The sequence below is a fragment of the Chenopodium album genome, chromosome 10, assembly GCF_948465745.1.
Source record: "Chenopodium album chromosome 10, dcCheAlbu1.1, whole genome shotgun sequence".
Taxonomy (NCBI): Eukaryota; Viridiplantae; Streptophyta; class Magnoliopsida; order Caryophyllales; family Amaranthaceae; genus Chenopodium; species Chenopodium album.
Genome location: NC_137843.1, coordinates 19,287,108 through 19,303,164, shown reverse-complemented (window position 1 = coordinate 19,303,164; position 16,057 = coordinate 19,287,108). Strand labels below are relative to the sequence as shown.

The 16,057-nt window shown below is 35.3% G+C and overlaps 1 protein-coding gene across 1 annotated transcript; it reads right to left on the bottom strand.

Annotated features, from left to right (window-relative positions):
- Window positions 1–14,085: 14,085 nt before the first annotated feature.
- On the bottom strand, window positions 14,086–14,558 carry LOC145565001 (jasmonate-induced protein homolog). The gene is made up of 2 exons (XM_081625129.1): window positions 14,190–14,558; window positions 14,086–14,124 (listed from the first exon to the last, which is right to left on the bottom strand). Exons 1-2 carry the CDS (start codon window positions 14,556–14,558, stop codon window positions 14,086–14,088), a joined length of 408 nt encoding a protein of 135 aa, XP_081481255.1.
- Window positions 14,559–16,057: the final 1,499 nt, after the last annotated feature.

Sequence of the window (16,057 nt, the reverse complement as noted above, 5' to 3'; positions counted from 1 at the left end):
CCTATGCTCGCATGATAACTATTATTATAGGAAAATTCAATCAAATCCAAGCTATCTTCCCATCCTCCTTGGAAGTCTATAGCACATGCTTTCAACATGTCCTCGAAGGTTTGAATGGTTATCTCGGTTGCCCATCTGTGGCAGGGTGAAACGTTGTACTCATCTTAAGTGTTGTACCAAAGTTTTCCTGTACACTTTTCCAGAATTTTGAAAGAAACCTGGAATCTCTATCAGACACAATATCCTTTGGAACTCCATGTAACCTCACAACATTTTTTTATGTAAGCTTTTGCAAGTTGCTCTATCTTTCAAGTCTCCTTCATTGGTATGAACAATGCAGATTTTGTAAGTCTATCCACCACTACCCAAATGGTGTCATTTCCACTCTTTAACTTTGGAAGGCAAGTCACAAAATCCATTGAAATACAATCCCACTTCCATCTAGGAATTTCCAATGGTTGCACAGTCCCTTGGGGTCTCTTGTGCTCTATCTTCACCTTTAAACAAGTCAAACACTTTGCTACAAATTCCGCAACTTCATTATTCATTCTAGGCCACTAATACACCTTTTTCAAATCCTTGTATAGCTTGTCCTCTCCTGGGTACACTGAGTAAGGTGTACTGTGCCCCTCTTCCATTAACTTCCTTTTAACTTCCTTACATTTCTGTGGTACGCACCATCGACCTTTGTATCTTAAACTTCCATCGTCATGAATTTTGAAATCTGTAGCTTTGCCTTGATTTATTTTCTCGCGAATCCTATCCAACTTCACATCTCCTGCCTGATTTTCCCTTATTTCATCGAATATTGTTGGTCGGATGGTCAGGCTCGCAAGTATGCCTGGTACTCCCCATTCTACAACTTCTAAATTCATTTTCCTCATCTCTCTATACAACTCATTAGCCACTACTAAAGTATTCAATCCATGACTGGTCTTACGACTTAGAGCATCTGCAATTACATTTGCTTTCCCTTCATGATACTGTATGTGTAAGTCATAATCCGTCGTATACTCCAACCATCTCTTTTGGCGAGAGTTTAAATCCTTTTGAATGAAAATATATTTCAAACTTTTATGGTCTGTATTAGGGGTAAGCAAAAATTCAGGGTACCCTAACCTGGAATCGGAACCTGCTCGGAATCGCAGGTTCTAGAACCGGAACCTGTAGATCAGGTTCCGATTATGGGTAATAAAATTGAGAACGTGTTGCAGCAGGTTCCGGTTCCTGGTAATAAAATTTTGGACTCGGAACCTGTAGGGTATCCTGTTAGTATAGGTTTCCTATAGGATACATGAAATCGGAACCTATCATTTACGCCCAAATATAAAAGCCCTATATCAAAATTGTATAAAAGCCGTCACCTACTTCTCTCCCTCCTTTTATTCATTTTTCATCTTACTCTTAAAGGTTTAATTAATGATATTAATATAAGTATTTGTAATTTTGTATTAAATATTCTAGAAAATCAAGTAACTATTAATCTTGCTTTTGAAAGACAGGGTACCCTGTTCCGGAACCGAAACCTGTCGGTTTCGGTCCCGGTTCCGGGTCCCAATTTTTAGGAACCTGTTCAACCGGTTCCGGTTCCTATTTTCAGGAACCTGTTGCAACAGGTTTCGGTTCCAGGTCTTGAAATTTTTATAGGGTACCCTACTACGCTCACCCCTAGTCTGTATAAATCCTACATTTCACACCATACAAGTAATGCCGCCAAATCTTTAGTGCAAATATGATTGCAGCTAATTCTAAATCATGGATTGGGTAATTTACTTCATGAGTTTTTAACTTCCTTGATGCATATGGAATCACCTTTCCATTTTGCATAAGCAGACATCCCAAGCCATTCTTTGATGCATCACTATACACATCATAGATTCCACTATCGTCTAATAGTGTACGCACTGGTGCTGTAATCAGCTTCTGTTTTAAGAGTTGGAATGCTTCTTCACACTTATCATTCCACTCAAACTTCTTGTCCTTCTTCATTAGAGTAGTTATAGGTTTAGAAATCTTTAAGAAATCCTTCACAAAACGCCTATAATACCCTGCTTAACCTAAGAAACTCCGAACATCAGATACTGTTTTGGGCGTAGGCCAACCTTTCACTGCTTTGATCTTTACTGGATCTACTTCCACTCCATCCTTAGACACAAAATGACCTAGGAATGCTAACTTCTCCAACCAGAATTCACACTTAGAGAACTTTGCATAAAGGTTGTTTTCTCTTAGTGTTTGTAGAATTGCCCTTAGGTGTTCTACATGCTCCTCTTTGCTATTTGAATACACTAATATGTCATCCATGAACACTACGACGAACTTATCCATAAATTGATGAAACACCATATTCATCAAATCCATAAAGATTGCCGGTGCATTTGTCAATCCGAATGGCATCACTGTAAACTCATAATGTCCATATCTTGTCCTAAATGAAGTTTTGGGAATTTCTTCATCTGCAATCCTCAACTGGTGACACCCGGACCTCAAATCAATCTTAGAAAACATCGTTGCACCTTTTAACTGATCAAACAAATCATCAATCCTTGGTAGTGGATACTTGTTCTTTATTATTACCTTATTCAGTTCTTTGTAACCAATACACAGTCTAATACTCCCATCTTTCTTCTTAACAAATAAGACTGGCGCTCCCTAAGGAGATGCGCTCGGTTTAATGTATCCTTTGTCCAATAAATCCTGCAATTGCTCCTTTAACTCACTCGTTTCGGCAGGTGCCATGCGATATGGTGCTTTGGATATTGGTGTTGTCCCTAAGACTAAATCTATTGTGAAATCAATTGCTCTCTTAGGTGGCATTCCAGGGATCTCCTTTGGAATACATCCAGAAACTCATTCACCACTTCTATATCCTCTGGTTTAGTTGCCTCCTCATGATCCATGTTTCTCACACTGCAGAAGTACACTGGATGCCCCTTTTTAATGTACTTTGCCAACTTTAACACGGATATTAGCCTTGGGCATTTGGTTTCACCATGCATCCAATAAGTCACTGACTCAATCTCACTTGTGTTCATTTTCACCTTCTGCGATCGACAACTGATTTCTACACTGCACTTGCTTAACCAATCCATTCCCAGAGTGAGATCAAAATCACTCAACCCAAACTCGATGAGGTCAGACAGAAACACTTTCCATTCAATTTCTAAAGGCACATCTCTAAAGGTTTTGGTACATTTCACTACCCTACCTGTAGGAATGGTTATAGGTAGGTCTACTACTTCTACTGTTTTCAAATAGTTTTTAAGTTTCGAAACAATACCCTTTGAAATGAAAGAAAAAGTTGCACCAGAATCAAACAAACAGGAATAGAGTTTATAGAAAAAGTACCAGTGATGACATCCTTTGTGGAATCAGCCTCATGCCTACTCAACACATTCAGTTTTCCTGTTGCTCCACCTTTCTGTTGGTTATTCTCACTGCTATTGTGTTGCCCTTTGCTCCATTCTGCTGCACTCCCTTAGTCCCAGAAAAGTTATTGTTGTTCCCTTGAAAGTTCCTTTGGGTCCCTCCTGAATTATTATTCTGCCTGTTCCCATTAGGATTTTTGGAGAAACACTCGTACTCCCTATGCCTCAGCTTATTACAAGCACGACAAGTAACCAGATTGCCTTCACAATCCTTCCCAGTGTCGTTATTCTTGCACCTCTTGCAAAAATAACGCCTTTCATTCTTGTTATTCCCTTGGTTATAGTTTATAGCCCCTCCATTGAAGTTCAGTCCTCCTTGACGATTGTTACCTTGGGAATTATTATTGTTGTTGTGGAAGTTATTGTTGTTATGGCGGTACTTCTGCTTCTTAAAGTTGTTCTGGTTACCCTGTTGGTTTTCAGAACTTTGCTCAACCTCTTTCCTCTTCTCCTTCCCTTCCATCTCAGCTAGTTCTTTCTTTTTCTTCACCTCTAGTGCATAAAGGTGTGCGGCCCTCCCATACACTTTATCCAAGGTTTCAAACACTTGCCCACACAACTTCAGCTGCAAATCAGTATTTAAACCACTCTCAAACTTTCTAGCCTTTGCCTTCTCTGTAGCAACAGACTCTTCAGCAAAACGAGACAGCTCAATAAAGTTTGTGTAGTATTCTGACATCTCCTCCATCTTAAGGTTTGAGAATTCCTCAGCTTTCTGCTTTTGTAAGAAGCTAAGGTAAAATTTATCTCTCACTTTCTCCTGGAACTTAGTCCAATTGAATCCAGGTAATTCCTTAATGGTAGCTTCATTTTGTTGCCACCGAAGGTCAGCTTCACCCCTCAGATAATAAGTAGCACAACCCACCTTAGAATTTTCTAGGCATCCAACTGCCCTAAACAGTTTCTCAAACTCCCTTAACCAATTTTCCAGTATGGTAGAGTCAGGCTCTCCTTGATAGGTTGGTGGTTTGCTTTGGGCCATCTTCTTGAAAAGCTCTCCTTGAGCATCCCATTATTAGTTGAATTCTTTGCCAACTGTTGGGCAACAACTGCCAATTGCCTTACAACTTCACTTAGATCACCCCCATCATTATTGTTACCACTTCCCCCTACCATCTTTGTTCTCCTGAATTAAGAACAAGGGTCTATATTAGATATGGTCTTGGTTAGCTCTCAAGGCATACACTCATCTATTAATTAACACCCTTGAAACATTCGCAGTAAATTTGAAGCTAATAAATTGGGATAGCAAAAGCTAAAATTCCCTAAATTTGTAGCTTTGTCAATCAATTATTTATTGCTAACCAACTATACATTTAATAAAGCATCACATAGATAAATAAAAATAATTCCCATAAATTCCCATATCTTAGAAATAATTTATTGGAATCCTTTTGATTGAAGTTTGGCTCATTGGAATGATAAGATGAAAAATTTTGGGAAGTGAAATGAATTATTTGTCAATAAAATAAATTAATCGACAAGGAAATAAATAGAAGTTTTATTAATACAAGGAAATAAATAGAATTAGTGAAATAAAACTGAGTTCCAAAAGCTTATGCATTACATAAGCTCACTGACTCACTGTGGTCATGCCACTTATTACTTTTAAAATTGAAAGGAATGATAAACTGAAAATGAAACTAAGAATCCTTAATGAAAAGAAACCATAAAAGTCTAATCCTTCGAACGTTGTCCCTCTTATCAACGGACTGTTTGTAGCTTCCAGGATCGAACTCAGGATCATCTGTCTCCTCCATGGGTTCAGGTGACTCTACTTCAGGCTTTACTTGCACGAACTCTCCCTCTTCCTCCTCATCAGATAAAATATCTATTATAATTGGAGTTGGAGGTGGATTTGGGTTAGAAATTTCCATCAAGGAACTATCTCCCTCTCCTTGCTCTCCATTTTCTGCTTGGTCACCCTGAGAAGAAAAAGAAGAAGAACTTCCTGACTGGTGACTAGAGGTGTCAAAAGCACACCCGACCCGACCCGATCCGAAACCGACCCGAAAAATATCCGATTCAGATTTGGACTTGCGTGGACATAATAATTTAGTATAACTCAACTTTAAAAATTTACCCGACCCGACCCGACCTTACCAGACCCGATCCGATTATGTGAACTGACACCCCTACTGGTGACTAGTAGATGGGGAATTATTCCCTACTGGATTGTCATAATAGTAGTCAGAGTATGGAATGTGCAAACGTTGACAATGGGCTTTCCCGATCCTAATGAGATAAGTAATTAAAAATCTGTAGTCTGGGTACCATTGTCCATAAAAATCCTTATGCTTGTAGTAGTTTGGGATGTCCTCTGGAAGATATAAATCAGAGAATTTTGCTTTGACGGCAAGATAAGGAGGCTCATTCGGAAGGCAATTAACAATCATAGCTGAAATACGGTCGGGATTATCATAAACCCTGTCCTTTAGGACATTGCTCATGTAAGAACAGAAATAGCGAATCTTTTCTCCGTAATCGTAGGGATGTTCATCGTTTTTCTTAATGAGAGTGCCAATTTTGGTGAATTTGTTAGGGAGAATCTGCATCTTGTAAAGGAAAAGACTTAGAAAAGAATTCTCTTTCCCAAAGAAAACAAAATAATACAGTTCTTGCATGAATTAGGTTCAATGTTCAATCAAACAATTTTCTTATTTCTAATCACATAATTACATGCTCACAAGCAATCCATTCACATGATTAAACATTCACAACCTAAATGTTAATGCATACAAGAACATGATTATTTCTAACTTATATGCCCAAATTCTTTCCTACCCAATCTCACTAACATGCTTTTAAAAGCTTTTAACACATAATACTTACCTCAATCCTTAGTTTCCTGCAAAATGAACAAACTAAAAACAATATTTTTGACTCCTCTTAAATAAAATTTTCGAAAATAAGAATAAAAAAGACCAAAAATTTTCGCCCCCCTAAAAAAAATTTTGGACACCTTTAATAATAAAAAAAATTTCGGACCTCCCCTAATTAAAAAATAATTCGGACCTCTGTCATAAAAAAAAAATTTCGGGTTTTTAATTTAATCAAATAAAATATTTGATCTTCTCAAAACAAAATTAAATAAAAATAACTCTCTTTATAAATCCACAAATAAATAAGTACTTGGCCAAGTTTAAAACAAAACACTTTAAAACACGTTTTTGGCTTTAGTGGCAATAAAATCTCAACCAAAGCTCCCAAATACCACTTTGTAACACCCTAGAAATTTCTTTCTTTTAAAATACCTGTTTTGCTCTATTTAAAACTCGAAATAGGAAAATATAAGACATTACCGCCACCATGAAAATGGCTAAAGCAACTATTAAAGAAACACAGCGGAAGACTATCTTTAAAAACATTCAAAATGACTCAACTTAAAAGTCAACCAACGAAACTAAAGTCAAACAAAGTAAAACAAAGTCAACCTACAACTTGGTTCCATTATAGGCCCTTAACAAAACCGAACTAATTTAAACCTTTGCGTTAGTCTCACAGACAATAATATCATAAAATAATTAAAGCAATAAACATGTCATAAACTTATGGAAACTAGCATGATTCGCTCTTCACTCATGCCCATCAGGAATATGCTTCATCACCTGAAAAGTTTCTCTCTACTTGTTTCCTCTATTCTTCATTAAAAATGGGTCATCATAGGGCCAAGGTAAAGACAACGCTAACAAATACACAAACACACAATCAGCAAAGCTGAGTACATAAGCGTATTTAAACATACTAACATGCTTTCACCTATCAACACACAACTTACCTCGTTGCACCTGTTTACAAGCACACAACATACAACAAACTTCTCAACTAAGTAACTAAATAATTTATTTAGAATTGATTACGCATTGAATGGGTTTCCCCCCTAACTTACCCCAATAAAGAGGTACTAACAAGGGAGCTAATTGTGCCAATATAAAAGAACCACTCGTAAGTGGCGGAATTCCTGCGCATAATAATAAAAGGAAAATACAGCATCCTGTACACCCATTAGAAGTTATGGTTAAATATAAAACCCCATAACTATCCCCATATGTTCATACTCAAGGTGTATACGTTCCAAGAATTTTGGTGCGTAATCTCTTTCACTTTAAGTTATTTACATATTATTAAATTTGGTGATTAGTCTCAAACCATAATCATTCAATAGTAATAATCATTCAAAAATTAAACATTCCAATTTAATTCTTGAATAATTAGTGACCACATAAAATTTAATGTTGAACCCTTTTTAAATCTACCTCGGTGTAAAGACACCTTAAACGCATAATGCGCCACGAATCTTATCCCTCGGTGTTAGAAACACCTTAAGTGCACTAAGGCACCATAATATAATTTAATCCTCGTGTACACAGACACTTAAATAGCTCCTTTCTCATGCATAGCATCAATAAAAATTATATGAACCATAATAAAATTCCCTTTTAATATTCCAAACCAAATTAAACATTTAGTTTAATTAAACATGCTTTCTATCATGCCATAAATAAAAGTGTGGTTCATATTCAACATGCCAAACAATTATTTTCAAATCATTAATCCAACAAAAATAATTCATGCTCCATAATTCAATCACCAACATTAACCAAATCACAATTTCTAATCATAATCTAGCATGATACTACTTGGGAATAATTAATCAAGCCTAGCATGTTACTACATCATCAAAAATATGCTAAGTACGCGAACATACTTTGAATACGATCTTAAAATTGCCACGACTAATAGAAATCACTCACTTCAAAGACTCCTACAAACCAAAATCATAACATGACATTAAAATCTACTCCACACAAATTTCCAGCAATATATACTCTTATTAAACTATTCATAATTTAATTAAACAAAGCTGAAAATTAATTTAAAACCTCATACTTTAATCACAATTAATGGGTAGTTAAAGTTCCTTCAAGAAACTTAATTTTTAGCATACTACCAAAAATTCCAGCAATATTAATTAATGAAAACTTTTGTAATTATACTTTAAAACCCTCAAATTAATGGTTTAGACCACCCTAAATCATATTCCTTCAATAATTAGTTATTTATAATTCAAGGGTTTCAAAATTGGGGTTTTAATTAGAATTAAAATCTGAAAATTAACTTGCACCATACTTAAAATCAATCATCATAAAATCATCACAAAACTCATAATTTATAATTAGATCTAGGATTTAAACAAAATAAAAATAAAAAGAATAATTTTTTTAAAAAAAAGAGGTCGAACGACAGCAGCACCATCACGGCACGGCTGGGTTGCTGCCGCGGCTGCTGGTCGTCGCGTCGATGGTGTGTATGGTGGTGGTGGTCGGCCGTGTAAAAAGGGGAAGGGGAAAAGAAAGAAAAAAAGAAAAGAAAATAAAGGAGAAGGGAGAGAAAGTTTACCTTGGGTATTCTCCACTCTGGGCAAAGTTTAATTTGCCCAAGTGTTGAATATTTATACCCCTTTCTCTAGAAACCCTTCTTACCTAGACTTTTCCTTTTTAATCTTTCCTAATCCCTTTCCTAATAAAAGTTTACTAAAATAAAACTTTCCTAAATTAAATCCCCACTTAATAAAATAATTAATTAAATAAAACTTTCCTTTTATATAATATTTCCAAACTTATTTTAAATAAATAATTAAAATATCATAAATAATTCATTTCACATTATTTAAATACCCCACAAAATATTTATTTAAAATAAAATACGTATAAAAATACGGGGTATTACACGCAGCATCTCCAGCGTGCTGACCAGCACTGGAATGCTGCAAGGCCAAGCCAACATCATCGTCCGCAGCATTTCCAGCGAGTTGGCCATAGTGGCTAGTGCTGGAATGCTGCGAAGTGCCCAGGATGCCTGCGGCAGTGGGGTGGGAGTCACCAATAACCCCCCTGTTGTGGGCACCTACCGATTATCATCACCAATACTATCATATGCATCACCAAAATCATAATCCGCCAAATCAACATGAATATCATCTGCCATATCATGCATTCCCAAATCAATATTAACCTCATTCGAACAACTAAAAGGAAAAATTTCTTCCACAAATTTGACATCACGAGACACAAAAAATTCTCTAGTTTCAAGATCATATAACCGCCAACCCTTCTTCCCAAACGGATACCCCAAAAATACACACTTGCGACTCCGACTAGAAAACTTATCCCCTTTAATCTTTTAATTATGAGCAAAACACAAGCATTCAAAAGTACGAATAGCATCAAAAGAAGGAGGTTTATTGAAAAGGATTTCGAATGGAGTTTTGTTTTGAAGAAGAGGTGTAGGGGTTCCGTTTATTAAATGAGCGGCGGCCAAAACACATTCTCCCTAAAAATAAATAGGCAATTTGGCTTGAAATCTCAAAGCTCTCCCAACATTAAGAATATGTTTGTGTTTTCGTTGCACTCTCCCATTTTGTTGAGTGGTTCCCACACAAGAGGTTTGGAAAATAATGCAAGTAGCAATAAAAAAAATCAATCAAGCAATTAAATTCGATTCCATTATCACTTGGAACGATTTAATTGTTTGATTAAATTGCCTCTCAACCATAGCAACAAAAGCCATAAACATCTGAAATACTTCGATTTTATTAATCAAAAAATAAATCTAAATAGCTCTTGAATAATCATCAACAATAGTTAAAAAAATAACGAGCTCTACACCACGAAACATGTCGATATGGACCCCATAAATCACAATGTATTTTCTCAAAAATTCTAGAAGATTTATTTTCACTCAAGGGAAATTGGTCTCTAGGATGTTTAGCACGGAAACATACTTCACAACCTTTATCTAAACTACTTTTATTATTACTAATATGCAGAAGTAACATAACTATTTTTTCCGAAGGATGCCCCATTCTTCTATGCCAAAGCTCCAAATCTGACGTTGCTTTAACCACAAACACACGTTGCGCCACGTTCGGTTTGCTAAAGAAATAATATAGTCTGTCTTGCCTAAGCCCCGTTCCAATCAGCTGCTTCAATCGGTCTTGTATAGCACACATATATGAGTTAAATTGGACAACGACATTTAATTGATCACTGAGTTGTGTAACCGAAAGCAAATTGCAATTAAGATGCGGCACAAAAGAACTCCAATGATAGTAATTTTATCGGACAATTTGACAGAGCCTTCCAAAGTAGCAAGCACACTCTCGCCATTCGGCAATCCAACGGAACATTCAATATAACGAGTGTCAAATAACCAAGTTTGACTACCGGTAACATGATGAGTCACTCTGATATCAATAATCCAACAAGAATCATCAAACTTACCATGTAGGCGATTTTCGGGAATATTTGCATTACCAATAAATCCCAAAAGTGTCTTCCATTGTTCAGCAGTGAAGGCTTGGTTTGAGGAAGAAGGTACGACAGTGTTGGAGGACTCCCCTGCTGCTGTGATTGTGCCGTCGAGAAATTCAAATTTGCGTCTGGCTTCCAAGGCAGTTTGAATATCAGCCGCCCATTCATCGTAGTTGTCCCCTTTAAGGCGAGTCAGAGTAATATAATCCCCAGGCCTGTCTTGAGGGCCTAGAAAATACGGTGAGTTTGGTTCAATTTTGGTTGGTGGCGATGGCGGTGGCACGTCATCACCGGCCATGATTATTTGTAAAAAAAAAAAAAAAAAAAAAAATCAACCTGCTGTTGATACCATGAAGAATTAGAGAGATAATCGCTTGCCTTCTCATTAATCACAATCGAAATATATAATACTTACAAAGTCCTAGTCCTAGGATCTTCGGAAGATAACTAAAATAGAAAAGATAATATATGGAAATATTCTATCATATCAAACTAATATACAATAATATCTCAATATGATTCCATTTGGATGTCACCTGAACTGATAAGAGGATTTGGCCAGCGTTTGTAAGATTTTCCAATCATCACTTTATCAGTAAGTTGCAACGGTCCATTTGTCAGATTCTTTAAGAAGCCTGTTAGTCTTACAGCCGCCGTTACATTTTTTGAGACATCGTCGTCATCTTGGCCCTCATCCCAGTTCTCTGCTTTCTTGACCATCTCATCTAAAATCTCTTTCATCTCGTCACTCATGTTCACTTCTTCCTCCTTCATCACTTTGATGGCCTGATTCCGCCATTTCCTTAGCTTAACTACTACATTCCATGTATAATATTTTTTGCACAAATTAGATAGGATTGGAGTAATTTAATATCATGGACTTCTCTGATGCACGGCAACGTTAAAATTCACCAACGTATCGTTTCCAAAATGTTTCGAAACGTTCTACGTTTCGAAACTCCTATGAGAGTTTCGTTATTTCGCGAAACGTCTCATACAATTTGGAACGTTGGAAACCTTTGGGAAACTTAATTTAAGGAATAGATAAGCGTTTTCCCTTGCTTTGCCGCCTTCGTCGCCTCGTCGTTTTTAGCAAAACGTTTTCAAGTTCTGTAAGGAACGATTTGGCATTATCCTCTTTGGACATAGTGCCCCTGAATGATTCCGGAATTGCATGTTTCATGATCATAAGACTCATGCGATTTGAGCGTTCCCACTTCTCCATATTCCCCTTTTCAATAGAGGAACTAGAATCCGTAAGAGCAGCGGGACGCTCAACCCGAAGAGCAAGGTCTAGATCCATGCAACCAAAAATGATCATAACATTCTCTTTCCAACTCTTAAAGTTTGGCCCATCAAGCATAGGTATAGTATTAATGTTGGCAGATATCACATTAGCAGAAGTATTCACTGAAAAGAACACAAACAAACCAAACAAGCTCACAATTGATTCCAAAATTCAACTTTAATAATCAGATTAAAATATTGACAACATATCCCATCACAAGAGACCTAGCACAACATTCATTTTTTAGTCTTTGGACAGAAAAATTAACTTGTAAGTGGTCCTCTTGGTGTAGTAATAAAATATTAACAATAAAATCCTGTCAAACATTAAGCATTTCTTTGGACCGACTCAACATTCACATGGAAAACCTTATAATTGTTACATATTTATTACCACAAGCATGTTTAATTTCCGGTCAAATAATAGCCTTCCTTTGGACCGACCATTAATCGCATGAAAATCAAACACACACATATCTCAATATTTTAAATAAATTAATCTACACAAAAGAGGTTACTTTGGTAACATATTGTTTCAATTAATAAACCCAAAATATGAGACACATTAATATTTTTTTACCTTATTGTCAAATATTATAATCAGATTTAACCTCAATACATATTAATCATGCAATTATATTGATATTTTTGATTAACTCATGATCAATATCGAAAGCAAGAAAGTTGCGACAAGTACTAGCGTTCAATTTAAGAATACAATTTGATACTACAATATATATGACAAGTCATGGAAGCAGGAGCATGTAAAACATACATGATTATAAAAGCTTTGATGAATAATCTAAGTGTAAGAAAATAAACACTAACAATTACTCTTTCAAACGAAATCAATCAACATATGAGACAAAATAGCTGGAAAACCAAAGATCGCATAATCAATTATTACGATCAGCCATCATTCATCAAAATCATATTTCATATAGGACGAATTAACCGAAACGAAACCATATTCAATTATCATACTTCGAAAATTCAAGAATAAGATAACATGCGACATGAATTTAATAGTTAAACAAGTCGCAACAGATTTCAATATAAAGCATATAACATCATACGATTATAAACCAAAACTATCAGATTTAAATTAACCGACTAATCTAATATGAAGGAGGCTCTGATACCACTTGTTAGGATTAATTCCTACAATATACTTAATCTTTCATATCAAATTAATCGGTAAAACATAATTGCGGAAGCGTACCTGATTCCATGTCAATTGATCGAACCTCTTCTTCATTATGTGTCTTCTAGTAGATACACATTCTAGGGTTTCTCTCAATTGATAGGATATAATTGAGAGTCTATTGTGTGTACTACTAGGGACCATAACCCTAGATGTCTATTTATATATAGACCCCCTTCCCTAATCCGCCGATCATGTATTAGAAAAGGTTCAACGGTCTCTACACATAAAGCTAAACTCATACTCTATAAAAGACGTAACAAGCCCAATAATAATAATTACTTAAATGGATCACTTGAATTTTGGGCTAAACTACATGACAGCGTATAAAGACAATCATCACCGTATAGTCCACGTACATCATTATTGTATTAAGGTCCATAAATTTCTTACAAAGGAATGATAGATGGACGCTTACAAGAAGAAAATGAGATAATAACAATAATATTTCCCCTCAATAAAAATCATACGAGTATATATTAGAATGTACTGTAACAGAGTAACAAGCAGAGTGATCCACACAGTCCAAATCAACTGGTATGTTAATCTTTGTAGGGAGCTTGTTTAGCCGTAGAAGATTGCACCAAGCTTGTCTTGAGTCTGCAACGGAAAGTCCACGCCAGACAGTGTAGCATGCACCGAAGTTCCAGTTTCGTCGTCACTAACAATAATTGCCAATTCCTTTGAGTTATTTAGTTTTTCTTCAATACATCCCCAGTCGATGCAATTGTATTTGCTTATGTCACCACACTCTGCGTAAAGCTGCCCCATTTACATACCCCAAAAAAAAATATTCATTTAGTTTTCTTATCCGACGTGATCCGATTTAAAATAAGTTATAAGATGATAAAGTTTAAGCTGATAGTTCAAGTCCAGGAATATGTTTTATACTCTGTCATAAGACCAGATCATGGAATAAAATGAATGTAAAATAAAATTGAATGTTTGTGTACTTACCCTCTTTCCATTAGCCTTAGAGTCGGCCCAAGCAAGAAGCCATCCACATTCAACTCCAGCATTGTTCTTGCCGGCATACACCACCGCCGCCATAATGCCATCATTCGTTACAGAAGCTTGTGTAAAGGTACTACTAATTGGACCATCAAGAGTATCTGGATAGTCTTTAGCAGTGTTTCCAGCCCATCGGTTGGAATCAATAAGGTTCAAGGGTCTTAGTAATATACTCTTTAATAAGTAGCCTTCTAACACGATCACATGAGTAAATATTTCGTCCGAGAGACACGAGTTCTCGGCTTCCTTGATCATCTCATCCAACTCCGCTTTCTGTTGGCTGCTCAACTCGACATTATTGGTGCTTGATGCCATTTTTCTTATGTACCTTCAATTTTTATATCATGCAATTTCCATACATTTATATAGTCCGGAAGTTAATATCATTCACAGCAAGCAAGAACAAACTTTTAATTGACATACTTCCATTATATTGCACACAAATTTGGGTGAGTCGGTCTGTTTCACCGTGAGACCATCAACCCAAATATTGATATACATATCCAATAAACTTGTATGATTATTTTTACAAAAACTTGTATGAAATGACTAGGCCAAAAACTCCTTTTTTAAACTTTCAAAAGTCAAAATCTTCAAAAACTTAAATAAAATGTCCAATAACTTTTATAGTTCAAACTCACACTAATATTTTAAATAAAGACTATAATTATGATCGGTTTGCATATATAATAAGTAACAACACCTAAAACATTGAAATACAATCAAGAATATTAGGACACTTGTTCATGTAGATTGTAGATCAATTTTCATTCTTAGTTTTATTTTAGTGTTTAATTTGTATCGTATTTAATTATAAAAATCTTTTTCAAAACTTATCCACGAAATGAAAAAAAGGGATTAGGGAGAATTTGGATAAATAAAATAATTTGTTCAAATGAATTCGATCTACTAGCTAGAATACTAACCAATATACTTCGTATAAAAGAACACAATAAAAAGGTTAAAGGAAGAAATTACCTCAAAAGAGTATTTATAATGCGTAAAAGATTGCAAACTAACAAGACGTTGTAATTGTTGTTGATGCACATTACAAGACCCTAGCTTATGGTATTAATAGGCCTCATAAAACATTAAAAAAAGTTGACAAACAAATACGAAATAAAAAATAAAACAAGTTGCCTGTCTAATACGAATTATACATCAATTTTTATTTTTAATGATTGAATGTTTCATACATCATACATATTTGAATTGGTGAAGGCTTTGATTGTTACATCAACAATGTTATTTAATTACATGTAATTCCCAGAGTAGTATACATGAAAAAATCAATTTAATAGGAAAAGGAAAACGAGATAGTAGGAACCAATTGTTCTATTCTCTCCATTATACAACCAACTGTTCTATTATCTCCAATATTTGAACCAATTGTTGGGGAATTCATGCTTTACATTTTACTCCATTTACACAAATTCTTAACATACACAGTACAGATTCAACTTTTCGATTTGATTTAAATATATGAGCATATGGTTTGGTTAACATGCATAAATGATTTATATTAGGTTAAATTTTAATAGTTATTAGCTTAAAATCGAAACTGATTTAATTGGACGGAAATGGCTTGAAAAAGTGACCGGCCAAATATGAATAGGACCTGACTACATTGGCCATTTTGCCGAGTCTTATATGATTATTATATATAATATATACCCGTAACAAATTAGATTTTCCTTTTTATCTGTATTGTCAAACAACATTTAAAATTATGTAGTGCGAATATTTTCCACATTTAGGATAGTTGATACCATCTTTCAAACTAAGCTAGTTTCATCCAATCGTGCTATTAAACA